The following is a 20,079-nucleotide window of genomic DNA, read 5'->3' as shown; positions in this document are numbered from 1 at the left end:
GCAGGTGATGTGGTCCGCTCACTATTCAAAGAATGCAGAAGTGCCTGCCTCGCAAAATCCAAATTAAAAGCAAAGCAATTGTGTAAACAGCTGCATTTAGAGGCGTTTTTATCTTTTATTGAGAAATGGAAAAAACGGTGCGGAGTTCGGTCCCGCAATGCTGTTGTTTTACCAATTTTTTAAGTGATTAAATTGTCATATAAACGCTAATAAAATTATAGTTACGTGTTGCGCGAAACGTTTCAGCAACGTTAGAAGAAAATGAAATTAAGAACATTGTATTAACGTTTGATTCAAACAAATAAATAATTTTTCGGGTGCTGCTTGGGTTGCACGTTAATAAGCACATTTAGTTGCTACTTGGGCTGATGGCGGCGCCCAGGCATCGAAACTGAAATCATGCATAAAAAAAAAAACCGCCAGATACCCCTCAAAGGAGACCTTTAAGCCAAAGCCGTCGACCGATTTTCAAGACAGCGCGGTTGCTCTGATTAATTCATCTGGCACACTGTGCGTTGTCAGATTACAGCAGGTTCGAGGGGATTAATCACATCATGAGAATCAGTCGACGCTGATTGGCTGCAGGGGACCGTTAAGGGGCAAATGACGTCTTTTAAGGCGAAAGCCTTTAATGCCTCGCCGTTGTTGACAGATGGTTGTCAGCAGAGGTGTCACGCTTTCGAGAGCGAAAGTTAAAAAAAAAAGAATTAATAAACCTTGTCAGATCGAACATCCATCCCTTGGATCGCCAGCCTAGTGCGCAACGCCATCGTGAAACGATCGCACAGCACACGGACGTCTCAGATTCGCCTCCATCGAAACGCAGCCGCCGCGGCTAGGTTCGATCCCGACCGCGGCTGCTGCGTTTCGATGGAGGCGAAACGAAGAGGCGTCCGTGTGCTGTGCGATGTCAGCGCACGTTAAAGATCCCCAGGTGGTCAAAATTACTCCGTAGCCCTCCACTGCTGCTCCTCTTTCTCTCTTTCCACTTTCACTCCCATCTTCCTTCCTTCCCTTACGGCGCGGTTGCGGTGTCCACAGAAACAAGTGTGACAGATACTGCGCCTTTCCCTTCCTGTGAACCAATTATAATTATTATTCATGATTCCCCTTTTCTACGGAGAGGATTATAGCGGGATTCCGCGGGTGACAGATACTGAACCTTTCCTTTCCTGTAAACGAATTATAGAACACCAGTGAACTTCCATGCCTTCAGTGAAATGCTGGTTGTGTTCGACAAGGGGCGCGCGATGTACCGTCACGTCATGTCATGTCGTCACAAGGCGATTCATGCACATACGAAACTGACCCTGCCGGGCGTCCGATGCAGGCATCCGTGCGGCGCCTTTCATTTGCCGCTTCCTTGAACGCCGCACCACACGGCAAACAGAAGCAGACCCTCATGTATAGGAGGCGTTAGTACAGCAGGCATCAGCGGCATTTCAAATTCATTTACAGGATAGAAAAGGCGCAGTAGGCTGTCGCAATTCTCCGCGGACACGTGTACCACGGCATAAAGGAAGGGTGGAAGGTGGGAGTGAAAGAAGAGAGGGAGATAGAGGTGCCGTAGTGGAGGGCTACGATCCACCGCGCTATAATGGCTTTCGCCTCATCGCACTTTAGTGATCCAAAGTGCCCTCTAGAATGTTTTTTTAGTTGTATCAGATCGATTGTAATTTCGTGGCGATAAATGGCTCGTTAGCTGTCTCCATCCTTCGGTATGATTGCTTGGAGCCATTGGAGGAGGTCTGGGGGCGAAAAGCTGCACGGTTGAGATAAAGCCAAAGCTGGCACCAAGCGCGCCATAGGTCCGGTAGGGTGATGACACGAAGACGCTCAAGAGCATGGATATAGTACTATATCCAAGCTTTCGAGGGTAATTAACTCAGAGGAGGCCAGGATATCATCACAAACCAGCTTCTGGTGCGCTGCAGCTTCGGCCGTTCATGTGGCGCCATCTGGGAGGCACCGCCGAAAAAGGCAGCTGTTTGGAGCCACCGCCGTGGGTACCGCTGACGCTGTGCTCCGGTTCCTTCCTGGTTCCCCGTAAGAAAAAATAAACGCCGACCGAAATAACAGCCTCTGCTTACTTTTGTCTTTATGATCATTTCCAACCCAATATTGAACCTTGTCGTTCTGGCTGCGCATTTCCAGCGTTTTTCTTCCAGGATTGCACGCTAGGTCTCTGTCAATTAGCACGACCGATCGCTTGTTTGTATAAAGCATGCGGAACGCGAAAAAAAAAAAAAAAAAAAAAACGTGGTTTCTCTTTATTTTTTTTTATTTTTGCTTCTGATTCCAGTTGGGGCTCTAACAGCTGTAAAATCAGATAAGGCCAGTTGACGCGCTGCCACACATTCATTTGTGTGCAGATCGCAAGGCTGTTCGACAACCTCCTCCGTCAATCCTGGGCACATAAACCTCGCCTTACGGAAGCATTCGCGATGTTCTCCGCAGTTAGCTTAGTCCAAGACGCCTTAAGCATTCCCACAGCGTCAGAGATCCTGAAGTGAAGCGTCGGCACCTGCATGGGCGGCGCCTTCCTGCCCAGCGGAAGTGTTTTTTTTTTTTTTTTTTTTTTTTTTTTTTTTTTTTTTTTTAAGACTCCATAATGATAGTTTCCAGCTGTTCTCAGCGCTCGTTTTTAGAAAACCTAGTCTGCCGTGGACGCACAACATCGAGAGCGAAGCACATTGCAGTAGTGCACGCTTTCAGGCTTGGCTTCCCGCAAAGAGTAAGAGAAAACGCACCTTAAAACTAACAACTCGGTTTGCTGCTGTATTTATAGGTGCCATAATTGTTATAAGAATACTGCCGGGAAGCAAACAAAAATACGTTTTATCGGCTTCTTTACAACTCGCACGAGGGAGTGCTGTACCCAAGCAGTGAAGGTAAGGAGACTCGTTTTTCGTACTTCGCTTTCTGGAGCATCTGTTTAACTTCGCTTTCATATCTCGTGCTATCTTTCAGTATGGACGGGAGCCTCTAGCAGCCTGCACGTTACACACGCATATGTAGCACTAATTTCCTCGGAAACGAGCATGTATGTTATTGGCCAGATGATGGAGTTTCGTATGACAAAAAACTGAAGAGATACAAAAGGTACGTGTCGCTGACAATTTTTATCGCTAGACGTAGAAACAATATTTTCACACTGTTTCGTGAAAAAAAAAAAAAAAAGAATCCGGCAGTTCATCTTTCAGGGCTCAGCGACGTGACTCATCGTTAAAAGTGACACCTGGCCTTGCAGGTGCAACTGGCATCCGTGATATTGCATCCGTGATACAGGCAACAAAACCGATTTACATACCTATGTGGTGAAGAGACGCCGAAAAGGAATAAAACTCAGATCCAAACTGTCAAATAGGCGCTTTTCATTTGAGCAGCACATTTTCCGAAGATACCCCAGGGTCCCTCTGCATTGCGAACGGTGGGGGCAGGAGCAGGAGCTCCGCAGCCCCGGCTACGGAGCTGGTTACGAGGAACAATGGCTACGCCGACGGCGACGCGAAACGCAGGAACGGGCGCCAGAGCTGCGCGCTAAAAAACGAAGAGCCGCCAGCAGAAGCGCTCGCGCGTAGACGATGCACTGTGCCCAAAGCACCGGCGGCCTTCTACCAGACGGCATGAACGGTTAGCGGCTTTCTCCACTTTGTTTTTAGTTTATTTTGCCACACACACACACATGGTACATGTGTCTCTTATGTTCGCGTGTAGCACGAGCCAGGAAATGACCGAAAAAAGGTTTCGTTCTAACTCGTTTGCTGCCGACATGCGTAGACGACGTTCACTCCGCAGCCTCTCTGACGACAAAACATACCCGTTACGAGCACACCGCGCGGCAGGCGGCGCCACTTGTTCAGGAGCAGTGGCGCCTCCATACCAACACAACCAACACGCCAGGCTGGACAGGGGCCTGGAAAAAGATGCATCGTCGCAGATGCTCCGATAAGGAAACGCCGGGACGTGCAGTAAAGCCGTCGGGAGTCTGATATGGGGACTGCAACGATCCATGAAAGCACGCAGAAGAGACGCCGCGCTTGAAGTTCACGCGAACGGCGAAGCACATGCGGCAGGCAAGCATGTTGGCTAGAGGCCAGCGGGGAAGTAGGGTAGGAGCGCAGCGAGCTCATTGCGGCAGCAGGAGGGTGCAGCAAACCGCCGCGGCGGCTAGCATGTCGCACGGCAGCTGGAGGAAATTTAGAGGAAGCTGCTGCGAAGTATGCTGAACACCGCGGTTTCCTGCGGCGCGTACAAGCCTGTGCACAAGGGAGCGCATATCAGGGCTGCGGGAAGCCGGGAGCCTCACGTGGTCCTGGAGTGTGCCGCGCTCGCGCGCCAGGCTTAAAGCGCGTGAGAGGCCGAAGGCTTGAGTCTGGAACGCGGGAAGCATCGTAGTGCAACGGGAAGGCAGGTGAGCGGGAAATGTCGGGCAGAAGCGCAGTAGGAACACTAGAAAACCGTCGGTTATGGCAGCGCAGCGAGATCCCGTGTACGCAAGCGCGCAAGTATAGTGGGCCTTCGCCGAGGCGATCCGGAGGCCTTCGCCGAGGCCCCCTTGACTTTTCCCGAAATCACTAACCTACACAGAGAGACGAGACGACGCTTCCCGCCTCCCCATCCTGACCTTTACAGAGCGCAGGCCACCGTGCTCCGTAAACTTCAAATTCTATTCTCAGCTATTCGAAATTGGCACTGATTACGGCCGGGGGTCGCCTTATGGCGCGCAAGGCACCCTCAGTAAGGTTAGGAGCGTTTTAGAATTCGGGCCTAAGACCCTATTTGCTTCAATTGCAACTATGCAGTAACGGTCACATTGGCACACACCCTTTGGGGATGTAGGGGAAGACCACCCCCTCGTATTTTACTGCCAGCTCCCTCCGAGGAGAGCTGGGACCAACTTACGTGCTCAGACAAGAAGACGCAGCTGGCGCGTCTCGTGGGCCCAGAGCGTCGCCCCCACCTGGGGGCCACGCCAGGCCGACATGCCTTTATGATTACTCTTTTGGCAATAAAAGAATTTTCTCTCTCTCTCGTCTAACGAGAATCAGCCTCTGCTGTACACTCACAGAAATTTGTGGAGCGCGGGTGTTTCTATGGCAAGCGCCGCTTTCAGGGTGGAGATACTGCTCTCTCTGATGTCATGTTGTCTCTCTCGTTCAGCGGCATTGAGCGCAATGCGGCAGCTGGCTGCTACGAATAGAAAGCTACCGCTATAGCGCAGGATTTCACAAATTTAATGCTTTGTCAAGTCAGGGTACGTGATATCGGAGGTTGTTGTAGAATTCCGAGTGAATTATCAATGTATGCCATGTTTCGTAGTCTATCCGCAGCTAAACTCGCTGCTTTGTAGCAGTCGTACCTTCGGCAATGGGCTGCTTTCATTTAGAGTGTTGTGATCAGTGATTCACTGATCACAACACTCTAAATTACTAATAGATTTCCGACAAACAGGATGACTTATTTCCAGCTGTACCTTTTCCCCAGTATACAAGAAAAGGTGCAAAATTAGGAAAACAGAACCTTGTCAATGTCACTTCTTGTGCTGACAGCTGTGGGGATGAGATTTACTGCCTTGATGGATGAATATGGATGTAGGTTTTTTGGTGGAAGCTAGGAAGGTGGCCTTTGTTCCTCCAATTTCTCCTTGATAGTTGCATCTAGCGTACGTGTGTGCAACAAGACTCTCCATGTTTTGGGAATACCAGTTATGCTGCCTAAAATACAGGGTCTTGGGCAGCAGTGACAGCAATCATGATTTTACAAATGTTTAATGTAAGAGATTGTACAAACAGTTATTGTAAAAAAAAAAAAAAAAAAAAAAAAAGAACATTTCAGATTCCTTCACATTACATTCCACACACTAGTAAACAGGTGAAGAGCTAATATATATGAGCGCTGTCCAAAACTTTCTCCCCATTTTGTGTTTTTCCAGAGTTTTCGCAAAAAATAAGGCACATCTGGCATCATTAACATGCTGATTTAATATATTAAACACAGTCTTAGATTGTTAGCCTTCTACACTGCTTCTATCTAGAATATCAGTGCTATGCCAGAATGCGATAACATTTCTTCTAACATATGAAGCCAGTCCCGTGTTGTATGTGCCTTCTTCCTGTGTCCTGTTTCTTCGAGCTGTGTATATTTTTTTAAGTTATGAATCAACTAGCCCAGACCAAGATCCTAATTGTAATGAAGCGATTCCTAGAATCCGAGGCTTTTCACATCCAGCACATTAAACATAAAATATAAGTAAAGGAAATTCAATTTTCTGTGACTGAACACTTCTTTTGTTGCTACTAACAAAAGTCAGATGCAGTGCAGGCTTTGGTGTGTACCATATACCCACAAATATTAACAGATACCAGATGGAAACAGACAGGTTCATGCACATACCCAATTAAATGCTTAAGATTCAGCGTGATGCAGTCAAAGCTTTTAATGGGTGCCACACTGCATAATAAATATCCATAAGAGCAGCTAACTAAAAATCTGCTACCTTTAGTAAAGCTGAAATCTGGGCGAGTTGGTATGCATTCATACTGGGGTAGAGCGCAACAGCGTGCTTGTTTCATCCTTGTCCCACCTTTGTTGCGCTGTTCCCCAGTATGACTGCTAACATTAACATGACAAGACAAATAATTCCAACATCTGTACATTAAGCAACTCCATAAGCAAAATGAAGCACTAATTTTAAAACAGGCATTATGCACGTAAACGCTAGCATAAAGCATCTATGCTAAGCATGCCATAACCGTCATATAACTGCTACTTTGCTATACCAATCATATAATATGCAACAAATAAAAACATGGACACTTTTGGCATAAAATATCTGATTACTGATCAAAAGGTAAAAAATAACAAAATAAACTTAAAATAAGTAGAACAGTAACAAATATTTACATAAGAGAAGACCTTGCAAAGTAACATGTTTATGTACAACACAAAAGAGTTGCAGCATTACTCACGATTCATGAGAAACACTATAACAACCAGCTGAATTTCAGCCTGGAAGATAAACATGAGCTTTCTTGAGACCATTATTTCACTATTGTTAACACTGTATTTTACTTATATCACTGCATCAGTGCTAACATGGGTACTATAATACATACCGTTAGCCATTAGGCTGATAGGTCTTCATGGTTTTTAAATTCTATCACATTCAGACCACACTTGCACATTTTCCAGGCAGAATTTACAATACAGCGTCAGGCAACAATCCATTTTTAATGGAATAGCATTGAAACTCTGTTCTTTAAAAAATCTGGCACTGGCATCAACGTTGTGAGCGAAAAATCACTGACATGGCTCTGACAAGAGACTAACTAATAAGTAGGTGACATGATCGTGCACTCATTGGTTATCGCTTTGCAAGCCGTCACGAGATCAGATGGCATGGCCAAGTTGGAAGGCACTGCACAGTCAAGCTTTGCCACTTAGATGGGAGGGTGAAATCGAAATCCAGTCTTCCAGGAAGCTTCAATCCCGAGTCATAGATACTCTGCCCCAAGGCCATGCAGACACGTTCGTACAGGTTGATTAAAGCAGGGATTTATATCTACTTCAGGTTGTCTTTCACATGATAGGATACTTTATGAGTGTATGCTAATGAAAATGAGAGGGATAATTGAGGCACAAATAAGAGATGCAAATAGCAAAGGCAATGGGCATGAAAGAAGACTTGCAAGAGGAGCCACCAAACGGGAATCATGAATGCTGTCCCGTCATACCCTTAAAGGTGGAGCTCATGTGTACATCCCAATATTTTAAAATCCCACTATATGCACCACTTTATGCAACTGTAATGCATTACTGTCATGTCTTCTCATACTGCACTATTATTATAGCCGCCCCCCCCCCCCCCCCCCCCCCACCTGCTTCATAGCTTTCCTCTGTCCAACCAAACTCTTGAAGAGTTGATGCACTGCTCCATTTGCTTACACAAAGTTCGGAAACTTCAAACAGGGGAAGTTTTCGGCCAGTTGGTCCAACATGTTAGAAGGAAAAAGAGCCGCTCTTTCGGAAAGGACATAAGACGAAAACTTCTTGAACCCTTATGGCTGCCAATGTGAATTCCACCCTGAATTCACAATCAACTGCATGACACAGTGTTAGACTAAGAGTTTCAGATTAAGTTTAGCCTCTATTCCATTTGAATAAGCTTTATTGCTGCTATAAGGTAGGGCTTATAGCTTTTGGAAACTTCAAACATAATGACAAAGCATCATCAACTCCCTAGCCTCAAGCCTAAAGCTTATTGCATTTGAGGTCCCAAGCACCATAAAAGACTCTACAAGAAGACAAAAACATGTTTGCATTCAGAATACTTGCATTATTCAAAAGACAATCTCCTAATTATTCATGTACAATTAATGCCCACAACAACATGACTCAGCATTAGGAATGCCTTTGGCTTTTTGTTGAATATTTTTTCATAACAATGTGACCATGAGAAATAAAATCTTGCCACACAGGAACAGCAAACACATAAAGACTTCCAGAACAGGTATGAGGTTGAATTCCGCTCCTCAATCTGGTTTGCTTGTTACAGGGCCTCCAAAAATAACACACTCAATCTACAACAGCATTTTATAATACAAGCAGCATTCTTGTTTCCTAGCCTTTTCAATAAACAGCCTTTATAAACAATGACAACAGTTCAACAGACAAAAGCAATCAGCTATGATTAATGCAAGTCCTTTGGTCCTTGTACTTGATGTATGGCGAGTATACATCAAAACCGAAGGAAATGAGGTTGTCGAAGAATACGCGATACCTTAGAGGAAGCACGTAAAAGTTGAGAAACTGTGCAGGCGGCCAAACTACCCATTCCACCTGATATATGGTGCCACCTTTGAACCACAGCTCCCGACACAGCTCAGCCCAAGTGGAACGCTCTAGGAGGCTGATTGTGCCAAAGTAGACAACTAGGCAGATGGGGGAAAACACGACCTGGTCATATAATACCTTCAGAAAAACAGTGCGCAGTGATCGACCCAGCATCCATCGGTCCAGTAGAACATACCTGTAGGCAATGATGTGAGGAAATGCTTCAATTGCAACCCAGAAATTGAAGTACATGAATACATGCTTCTCTCACCGAGTAACACATTAAACAAGCAGCTGAGACTTATAAAAGTCTATGAACCATCTTTTCCATCATTTGAAGCTCTCCAGTGAACATGTCCAAATATATGAGTGAAATTAAAAATTGAGGGGACACTTAATCTCTGCCTTTAAGGGTATGATGAGACAGCGCGAATGGCTCTCATTTGCCGGTCCCTCTTGCAGATCCACGTTCACATACACATACTTTGCTACACGTATATCACTAATCTTTTAATTTGTGCCCCTTCATTCCACACATACTAATTAGTGTAGAGCCATAGGCTACCAGATAATATGGAAGAAAACCGGACAAGTATACAAAGCCCCGCTTCAAGGCAGCCGTATGGATGTGCTTACATGGCCTAGGGGAAGAGTGTCTATAACGGGATCCAAGAGCCCTGGAAGGCTGAATTCCAATCTCACCCTCCCATCTCAAAGGCGAAGTCTAAGTTGGCAGCAACTGCCAAATCGGGCATGTCATGCAGTCTCATGATATCACAGACCCCGACAACCAGTCAAGCCATTTTACCAGCCCACTATCATCTGCCAGAGCAGAGGCATACCCAAGATGTTTCACCCACAACGCCAATGCCGACACCCCATTTTCACAGCACTGAAGCCTCTGGCACTGTAGCATTAAAATGAATAGATCACTGCTGATGGTCTAACTGCAACTATGTACAACCTCATGCACGGTGTGCTCAGTGCTGTATTTGCAATTAAGCAGAGTGAAATGCTTAATTCCACCTAACAGACATATATGCCATAAAATAACAGCAGTGGTTCTATGTAATTTTGGTTCAGTTTGTACACGGCGAATTCAGGAAGCACCATTTCAACACCACAAGGCATCTTGGATGTGAGTACTTTTGCATGCAAAGTGGTACTGAAAAGGGTCTAGTGATTACGAGTTGATTTGCTACCACAGTCATTTCCATAAGATACGACCTACTCGAAAAACGCTGCTTCATGCCTTAATTGCGAAAAAGCATATACTCTGCCAAGAATTTTTGGAATAAAAAACTGCACACTGCCAACAGTGACAGAGTGATTAAGTTTTCACATAAAATTCCTGCTTAATTTGGGCAAAATAGGTAACGTTGGTTTTTTATTCTAGTGACAATGTTGCCAAGCAAAAATTTAGCAGATGTAGCCAATATGGTGCACTCCATGTCTTGCTGTGCAGATATGGGTAACATGAAAGTCAAATGAGTGTTGCCAAATTTGAAAATTCATGACACTGGCACATGTGCAATGCCGCAAAGCTGACAGAACAAAAAAGGTTATGTTGTAAAGTTTCACCGTGCGGTAATTCTACCCACAAAATTGTTCCTAGAATTTATTTCACATATTGAAAAAAAGAAAGGAAAGAGGAGAGTCAATTCATTGTTTAGGAGAACTGTCCTGAACAGGCGCAAGTCCCAGTCAGGTTGAATTCCTGGAACAGGATGAATATATTTCTTGTAGAGCTTTTCTTTGTAGCCATATTGCTGTGCCTAAGCAAATGCTAATGAGTAATAGCTACCTTATTAAAAATGAAGTGAGATGTAAAGGACGTGAAACTACTAAGACAAACAAAACAAGTACACACCAATAATGACAGACCACGCCAGTAGTAAGGCCAGCTGCTGCCATGTGTGATGTCCTTACTGTGTTGATGCTATCCTGGTGGCCACACAATATTTCATAGTGCTGCTGAACAAGGTCGCCGGAAATCCCCATAACTGTCGATATTGTGGCATTGGTTGCCACCAAGTGGCGACCAAAGAGTGCTCGACCGAATCTCCTGAAAAACTGTAAGGCTCCATGTTCCATCGGATGCAGTTTTCCAGGTTTGAGGTAGTTTGTTCGGCACTGAAGAAAGAGAAATAATTTAATTAATGACTGTTTCTATCAGCACTTTCCATCAACAAGTATCCAAGAGTTTCCCAAGGTTAAAATACTGATCTATGCACATCAAGTAAAATCTCAGCAGAGGAAGCATGCTAATAGGCTGCCACTATAGAAAACATTTATCTGCAATTTGGGAGGTTGACCCACGGAAATCGGCATTTTGGAGCCTCTTGTCCCTAGACTGAGGACACCTCCCAGCCTGTTCTAAGAAACTAAACAGTTTCTTTCAATATAGTTTATCCTTATCCTGTGACGCTGCACAAGCCTTGAGTGCAAGGTGATTGGTTCCACACGGGTACTGTTTTAAATCATGCTTGCAAAGCAACAACATGGGCTTGGAAGTTGACGGCAGCTCGCGCTCATAAGCTGCAGTACTTCAAAAGTTGTCTGCAACTACATGAGGCTAAATATGGGTGAAATTACATCTAGGAGCATATGAGTTAAAGTCATAGAACTAATTATCAGTTTGTTTCTTAAATAGGTGGAAAATGAATGAAGCACAGAGTGCACAGCAAAAAAATATTCTACCAAACTTTACTTGGAAAATACTTGTGTGCCTATTCTACCAGCAAGATTTTCTGAGCAAAATTCCCCCTGGTATTCGTTTGTTTGGTTGCTTAGGGGAGACGGAGGTCACGGAGATCAATTATTTGCGTTTTCTTGGCCCAGATTCTCGCGGCACTGTTCATTTTGCCCTCATTTGTGCGAAGTACAATAAAACTGAGAGTTGAGCTAGTTGGTGCATCATTTTTTTAAGCACAGTGCAACAAACGAAAGACAAGCGAGTAGACAGAAACAGCGCTGACTATAAACTGCATGATTTATTGAAGAACAACGTATATGTACAAAAATGCTCAGACAACCAAGAGCGCCCCCCATGTTAACAAATAAAAACAATTCACTTCAACCAGTTTCGTCAAGATATGAGATTTCGCGGGGATGAATGATAGCAGATAGAGTGTTTACGTACACGTCAGAATTCTTGTGAATGAGATAGGCATCTTTTAATTCTGTTAATTTTTCTCTGTGTTTGTACAACACTGTAGTTTCTTTGAACAGGGGAGTGCAAGGAGGGTGCAAAGGGGGCTTTTGGCTACACTCCTTGTGGTGTAGTGCCAGGTTCAATGACGAGGCTTTGTATAGGGAGTTTTCATGTTCTCATAGCCTTATGTTGAGACACCTTCCTGATTGGCCAATGCAATCTTTGCCGCATGTAAAAGGTATACTCTGTACACCACTCCTTCTTTGCTCAGAAGAAAAGCTACATTATGTTTTACCTGGCATCCCCTATGGCCTGCACATCATTTTTTGTCATTTATTTTTAGGTCTACCTTAGCACAAATGCTGCCAAGTTTTATGAGCACAAAAAACAGGACCTGTACTCCATACCTATGTCCAACTTGCTGTAGGCGGTGCGAAGATCCATGAACATGCATTATAACGGCAATATTTTTCTTTTTACGGGGTGTCTCAGGATCCTGTCATATTCTAGAGGCCTTTACTTTTTTCAGGACCTTGTTGCACACAAGCAAGATTACGCCATCGGGGAGGCCTCCTGACCTCAATCTATCTGATCTTTGAAGCTATTCATGATGGCATGGTCGCAGGACTTAAAAAATGACAGCGCTGTTCCCGTCTACTCGCTTGTCCTTTGCTTGTTGCAGTGTGTTTTAAAAGAATCGTGCCAAGTAATTGCCAACAATACACTTAATTGAGCATTGCGAGCTTTAGGGCAGTTCCTTTTGTAGTCCCTTTCAATCAGCGAAAACCATGAAGTCTAAAGTAAAATATCTCCATCCGCACGGCTCGGCACAGCATGCAAGAAACGCTGCGCTTAGTTCATGTTCAATAGGTTGAAATCCGACACTGCAGTTCCGTCACAAGCTAGATGATATTTAATGGCTCTCGTCATGAAGACTACCGCAAAAATATCCAGGCACAATCTCTGACAAAAGTTTAGAGCCTATGGGGTTTGCTTTAAGGCACACTGTATTGCCGTATGGCTTGCAGTTCATTCCCAGTTTCCAAATTTCCCGAGTCAAGATCTTTTGCCTTATGAGTAATGCTCCATGCACTACGGAATGCACCAACAGCGGATTTGGCTATGTGCACTGCGCAGTTTGGGGCGCCATCTAGGTGTTTTTATTCAAACTATGCATCCTGTGGCCGCACCTCGTGACCCTCTGCACAAGGAGGAGCTGGCCAGTGACGGTGAGAAACATCGACCACGCTTTTAGCACGTGCGCAACGTGTGTTCGCCCGTGCAGTCATGAATATTACCGTGGCAGCTGGAGCAGGATGTGTGTCTAGCCATATACGTCTTGCGAGCAAAGCACTCAGTACGCACGCTTTCATTTTTTGTGCGGAAAGGATGAAAGGAGAAGCAGGCAGGCTAACCAACGTAGACGGCGCGATTACAAAACAGTGACGGCTTTGAGCTGCCCTCGGCAAAACACAGGGCATGTACACTTGCTTCCTTTCGTTTATTTTTTCCCTAGCAGGCAGGTATGGGCTGCTTTGGCCTGAGCGGCAGCTTAGGTGGCGCTAATTGCCTGCTTCTATGCGCGCGTACTTGGCTCAATGGGCCGCTTTTGAATCTTAGATTATGCCTCTTATGTGAAACTATAGCGACAAAAAATTGTCTGTCCATAAGCTAAGCAACATCTTCTATAACTTCACAGCTTGATTACAACTGTCAACATTTACGCGCCCTTGGAAGATGTCATCAGTCTTGACAGTTCTTTTCCGCCACTGCAATACTGCATGCATGTGAGCGCGCGTTATATGTGCGGCCCCGCATACAGTCAGTACTCCAAGTTTTCATTACAATGAGGAGTGTCGCCTCGAATACCAGCCACCACATTAAACCACCTGAAGAAAAAGAACGAAAGCAAAAAGATTGCGAATGCACAGAACCGGCACTCACTCTACATTCCCCCGCATCGCGCCTTTTGACTGAACAGTGCGCCTCTCTCAAGGGAAAAAAAAAAAAACTATAAGATGCGTGACGTGATTGGGCACCGTCTGCAAAAATATTCTGCGGGCGGCGGAAAGTCGAACTCTGACAGCTTCGATCCACGACCAAGGAGATTGTGTATTAACTATTAACTCATGCTATGGACCATACCACGACTGTCGCGCTCGCACGAAAAAGTTGGCATCACCAGTCCCTCTATCTATGACGTAACTGCGACATTCCAAAACGTATGTGACTAAAGTCTGCTCACTAGAGCCACACTAGATGGCGCTACATCATCGTAGTGAACAACGACGGGCTGCTTCAAGGGAACATCGAGAGGCAAAGAAAGCACAGGTATCTCAGGAAGAAATCGACCAAAAATGGGAATCATATTGACAAAAGAAACTTGATGTACAGGCCCTCGTCCAAGGTAAAATAAAACAGTCCACCGATCACTGGATGGTTGACATACACAATGCTTCTAGAGGCGGAGCAAGAAAATTCTGGAACCATGTAAGCTGGCTGGGTAAAAAGAATCAAAGAAAGCAGGACCAGACTTAAGATAACGAAGGAAATTGTTTAAAGGGAAACAACGCAGTGAACTACATTACATCAGTTATAGCCGAGTCATCTAAGAACGACGATAGGGTAATTTCCGCAAATCAGGAAGCAACACAAGATAGCAGAATACAAAGCAGCTTAGAACTGGCCAATCTAAACTGTAAAAAGGCAGAAAAAGATATTCCTAAAAACACATCTACAGGAATAGATGGAATTCCGATCAAGCGATTAATGAACTTGGTCTAAGAAGTGCGGAAACATTGTTAAAAGCTTTGGAAACAGTCACAACGTATAAGCAAATTCCAGACAGCTGGCGGCACAGTAAAATTAATTTGATTTATAAAGGGAAAGGAGAAAGGATGCACATAAAATCCTACAGGCCGATTACCATAACATCTGTTATGTACAGGTTAGCCATGCAGGCGATGAAATTAAAGGTGCAAGCATGGGTAGAAAGTAACAAGATACTCAGAGAACTTCAGAACGGCTTTAGAAATGGTAGGCGCTTAGATGATAGCCTGTTGGTGCTTACCCAATGCATCGAAATATCTAGAGTGGAAAATCGACCTTTGTATTTGGCCTTCCTGGACATAAACGGGGCGTACGACAACATAAACAGGGAACTCCTGTGGAACATATTAAAAGAAGAAGGTATCGGTTATGAGTTAACAGAGTTCTTACAGGAAATATACCAGGATAACAAAGTAGAAATTACATGGGAAGGGATAAGAAGTATGGAAGATGTCAAAGTATGCAAAGGATTATGACAAGGCTGTCTTCTATCACCGCTGCTGTTCATGCTTTATATGATAAATCTGGAACGGAGGATACAAGAAAGTAACCTAGGTTTTAACCTGTCATATAGATTAGGTGGAAAGGTGGTAGAGCAGCGCCTCCCCAGTTTGATGTATGCAGACGATAATGTGCTGCTAGCTGAGAGTCTGGAAGAATTGCAAACTCTAGTAAAGTATTGCGGAGACGAAGGGGACACTCTAGGCTTCAGTTTTAGCGCAGTTAAGTCGGGTCTGATGATTTTCAACGGCACAACTGATCAGGGTCTTAAATACAAGGCCATGAAATACCCAGAGTAGCAGAATATAAATATCTCGGGGTATGGGTAAACGAAGGATTGGCATACATTGGAAAGCATGAGCAACCACTTATGGCCAAAGGGCGAAGAAATGCCGGGATAATGAAGCATAGGGCATTGTGGGGATGCAACAGGTATGAGGTTTTGAGGGGTACTTGGAAAGGAATTATGGTGCCTGGACTTACTTTCGGAAATGCGGTTTTGTGCCTGAAATCAGAGGTACAGTCGACATTAGAAATAAATCACAGGGCCGTCGGACGATTAGCACTAGGTGCCCACAGCAAAACCACAAATGAGGCGGTACAGGGAGATATGGTCTGGGCATCTTTCGAAGTACGGGAAGCTCGGAGTAAAATATTATATGAGGAACACCTGAGGAAATTGGACAGTAACAGATGGGCAGCTAAAGTATTTAAATACCTATACCTAAATAGCGTTGACTCACAATGGAGGAAAAGAACTAGGAAACTAACCAGTAAGTATGCTAGTCACAAGGACGGAGAAATAAAGAGCGTTAAGCAACAGGTGAAAAACACAGAAGGTAAAAATTGGATTTATTTGATGGAAAAGAAACAGAGTATGGAATTATACCAAAAGTGGAAAAGGCAGATCAGGAAGGAAGCTTTCTTTGATAACTCAAAAGGCAGTGCCCTACTTTTTGAAGCTAGATCAGGGTGCCTTAGAACACGCAGCTACAAAAAGAAATTTAACAATGAAGATGACGCATGTGCTGTATGTGGTAACTCCAGTGAAACAATTGACCATATTATACTCAAATGGAATGGTATCCATCCGGAAGTCGATGCAGGTGCAGTCACTGTTCCTGAAGCTCTGGGGTTTAGAGATACCAGTGGCCGGATGAATAAACCTGCGGTGGAAGCTATCAAAAATCGACTGGAAGATTGGTGGCTTAAAAGCAGAGAAGCGACATAATGTTAGTAATGTAGATACAAAAATTTAATAAATAGAATGATGGTATAGTCAACCAATCTAAAGCAATAATTAAGATATAGGGAGAAAAATGAGCATGACAGCTACTGCTACCACCCCGTTTCAAAGGGGACGCTCCTATATTCCATCCATCCATCCATCCATCCAGCATAGGGCAACTTCCCGTAGGAGTGCACTCCGTAGTACAGTGCCTAGAATATACTGGCTAGTGTGCCGAGCGCCCACGCTTCCCTATGGGCGAGGGTGTCGCTATTTGCAATGAAAGCCAATTGTTAGCGGCAGAGGGCGCTGCTTGTCGGGAGGGTACCACCTGAGCAGACGACGCAGTTTTTCTCGCTTCAGAATACGGCAATCTGTTGGTGTTGTGCGTGCGTGTTAAACCTTCTTCTGCGCGTCTTTTGCTTTCACGAAGGTGCAGCAGTTTATTTACGGTGTAGGTGTTTGCTCATGCGAGTCGTTCCGCACTTCTACCTGCTCGGCGACGATTGCATCGTTGTTTTTTTTTTCGCGTTTTGTGCGCGCGTTCAGTGCTCGCCTGTATCCCTTCTTTTTTTACTGTGTCGCCAGTGGTGAAGCGCGGTTCCCGATTGTTGTTTCCCCAGTGCCTCTCACGAAAGTGCAGAGAAAAATGCCAAAGAGAAAGCGGTGGTGCACAGAGAAGACTTGCTTTTTTGGCAAACGGGGCTACCGCTAGAACAAGGAGCGTACGTATTACTGCGCTATCTGATGCTACGTAAGTACGCATTCTGTACAATGGGAACGAAGCAAGAAATGACGGAAGGTAAACGGCAACTGCTTTTGTTGGCGAAAACCATTTTTAGAGCATGCAGTTATATTCACAAGGATGGAAACTTGGGCGAGTCGGTAACGGTGCTCCATGACAGTGTGCGGCACAGAGTGTACACAATCAGGCGCTACAGACAGCACCTGTGTTGTGTACCTTTTCTGTGTCCCTCGATTGTCCTTTTGCGCTACGCATATGTCATATGGATGCAGTTATATATTAGGCGCATGTTTCACCGTAAGCGCGGCATTACCAACGAGCTTCCTCGCGATGAACCGGCCGCGTCTCGTGCATGTTGTGTGCCTGAGAGAGAGAGAGAGGAAAAAAAAAAAAAAAAAAACCTTGGTCAGCTTCTTCATTCAAAAGACGGTGACTTCGGCAAAACCTTGTGTGCAATCACAAGCCGCGATGTACCTTAGCCGGCGGTAAGTAAAGGTTCCTCGTTTGTGCTCTGCTGTTCCAATTCTGCCGCATGTGCCTGTGTTTGTTATTACATATACATAAGAGGAGTCTTGCGTGACTTTGTTTCCTGTGTTGTTCGCATATACAATATATAAATGAAACTGCGCGTACGTGTTTACTTGTCAGCAAGTGTACAGTGCGCAGAAAGAACCATATATCAATAAAAATGAAGCATTTCACTTTGTTCCAGAGATTACAAATATATTTTATATCAATTGTTGCTTTGCTTGTCAATTGCTTTAATTGTTGTTAGAATAGAAATTCTGGGTTTCCGTTTGTGAGCACGGGATGTCCGGGACTAAGATGCTCAAACTTCGCAGAAGCCTTCGCAAGCAAGAAGCGTTAAATACGTTCGCCGCTTCCAGTCTAAGACAAAACACGCAGCCTGAAACTTGTAGTCAGCGGCTTCAGTTATAACTGAGGTCTGTTGCGACTTAATTAGAGCTGAAATGCAGTGCAAGCAGCCCTCTTGCCGAAGATGTGAGAGCGCGGTAGGCGGCAAACAGCGCGGCTGGTACCCACCCAGTTTGCAGCGCTCCTGGCGGCAGCCGCCGGCATTCATCGCTCATGGTGCCACCCGGGAGGCCTCGGTCGGCACACTAGCCAATATATTCTAGGCACTATATCCGTAGTGCATTGAGCATCATTTTTGTCTTATACCCTCCACAGCGGGAACGATCTCGGTGAATACTACAGTGCACTCAAAAGCAGATATCCCGGCTTTATAGCTTTTGACAAAGACTGTACGCCCCTGGGTTGCTGTCACTTGCTGTACAAACAACGTTCTAGTTTTTCTGCTAACATACTGAGGTGCACGCCGCAGAACCGCTTATTTGCCACAAGACGGCCGACATGACCTGAAAGTAAGAAAAACCAGTCATCACTGCAGTTTTCGTGGCCAAAATGTCACGCTGCCTTCTGTAGCCAATTTAATCTGCCTGTCGGGAAAATTTCGCTTAGGAATCTGCCGGCTGCCGGTGGTACGTTCACTAAAAGATCCTGCCACAAGGTCGTGCCAGCATTCAAAACTATGAAGTGTAACTTCAACAACCACGAGTGATCAAAGGTGGATTTTAAGGCACAAAAAAAAAAAAGGAAGACAAAACGACAAAATTCTGAGGTGTGCTGAAACTATAGCGTATAGTTACCGTCTGTGAAGCACATGCGGTTGAAGAGGCCCCTCGTTTTCAATGGGAACAACAGCAACAAAAAATGGCATGCATGCTGGAAAAGAGCGGCATATAGAGCGGCAGCACAAGACAGCTGCGAAAGCTCCTTTCGACTTCCTTGAACATTTTTCAGAACTTGATTCATTAAATCTAATATTTACTGATTATCGCGCTACTTACAAGGAATAAAAAAAAAAACTATAGTTAGCAAACATTAGTCAACTGCAATAGTTAATAACTTGCCTTAAAACAATAGGTGACGCAACAATCTGTAAGTTCTCAAGTATGTTTAAACGTCTCACGTTTTCAGTATATTGATTTAAAGTGGAGTTCGGCTAATTTCTAGGTTCTGGTTACTGATCATAGCGTAGCGGTGGCGTTGAGTCAACATTACTTAACACTCAGCTCACCAAGCTTTAAACAACGGCGTGGCATCACGCTCTCTTGCGCAGCGAGTGGCACTGCAGTCGAACTAGGCTTGAGCACTTGGGTACTAGAGCACTGTAACTTGGGTTTGGGCGCGCGAGTTGAAGCATTAACTTGCCATGAAAGTGAATTAAGTGATCCCCTCTATTTGTCTTAGGAGAAGATCACTTAATTCACTTTCATGGCAAGTCATTGCTTCAACTCACGCATTATGTGTGTCAGGTAACTGGAGTCTTCCATAGAATCTCTCTCAAAGATTAGGGTTTGCGGGAGCACTGCCTCTTGCGCCTAACACACGCATTTATTATCAGCAGGATCGCGTATGCAACCCCGTTCCTGAATCTAAGCCAGAGCAAGGAACAAAAACTAGATATTCTGGTTAGGAGGGCATATAAAAGAGCACGGAGAGCTGTTGAAAACGGGGGTACATAATATGTAGCGTGAAATCGCTACAGCGGCGATGAGAGGCGCAACTCTGGAGACTAAGTTCCACGAAGGCAGGAAGAAAGATCCTGGCCAAGGTCAATTGCTGGCCAGCATAAGGGAAAACCAGAGGGAGCTGTCATACGTGGCAGCAAAAATAGATTTTTAGGTCCGAAAAAGACTGAAGGTCGCTCCAATTCCGAAGAACATGCACCCGACACACAACAAGGAGCGTAGGGCACATAGA

At 44.9% G+C, this 20,079-nt stretch overlaps 1 protein-coding gene across 1 annotated transcript; it reads right to left on the bottom strand.

Annotated features, from left to right (window-relative positions):
* Window positions 1–7,875: 7,875 nt before the first annotated feature.
* Window positions 7,876–19,092, bottom strand: LOC146203217 (mpv17-like protein 2). The gene is made up of 3 exons (XM_084588568.1): window positions 18,963–19,092; window positions 10,706–10,968; window positions 7,876–9,031 (listed from the first exon to the last, which is right to left on the bottom strand). The coding sequence occupies exons 2-3, from the start codon at window positions 10,927–10,929 to the stop codon at window positions 8,683–8,685; spliced, it is 573 nt and encodes a 190-aa protein (XP_084444694.1). The 5' UTR covers window positions 10,930–10,968; window positions 18,963–19,092; the 3' UTR covers window positions 7,876–8,682.
* Between the last annotated feature and the right edge of the window lie 987 nt (window positions 19,093–20,079).

Source organism: Amblyomma maculatum, chromosome 1, assembly GCF_055883805.1.
Source record: "Amblyomma maculatum isolate TAMU_Amacu chromosome 1, ASM5588380v1, whole genome shotgun sequence".
Taxonomy (NCBI): domain Eukaryota; kingdom Metazoa; phylum Arthropoda; class Arachnida; order Ixodida; family Ixodidae; genus Amblyomma; species Amblyomma maculatum.
The sequence above is the reverse complement of the archived record's forward strand: the minus strand, read 5'-3'. Positions and strand labels throughout refer to the sequence as shown.

Coding starts and splice junctions, on each gene's coding strand:
- LOC146203217 (XM_084588568.1), bottom strand. CDS start 10,929: ATGGAACATGGAGCCTTACAGTTTTTCAGGAGATTCGGTCGAGCACTC. Junction 9,032..10,705: donor GGCGTGGTCTGTCATTATTG/GTGTGTACTTGT, acceptor CATTGCCTACAG/GTATGTTCTACTGGACCGAT.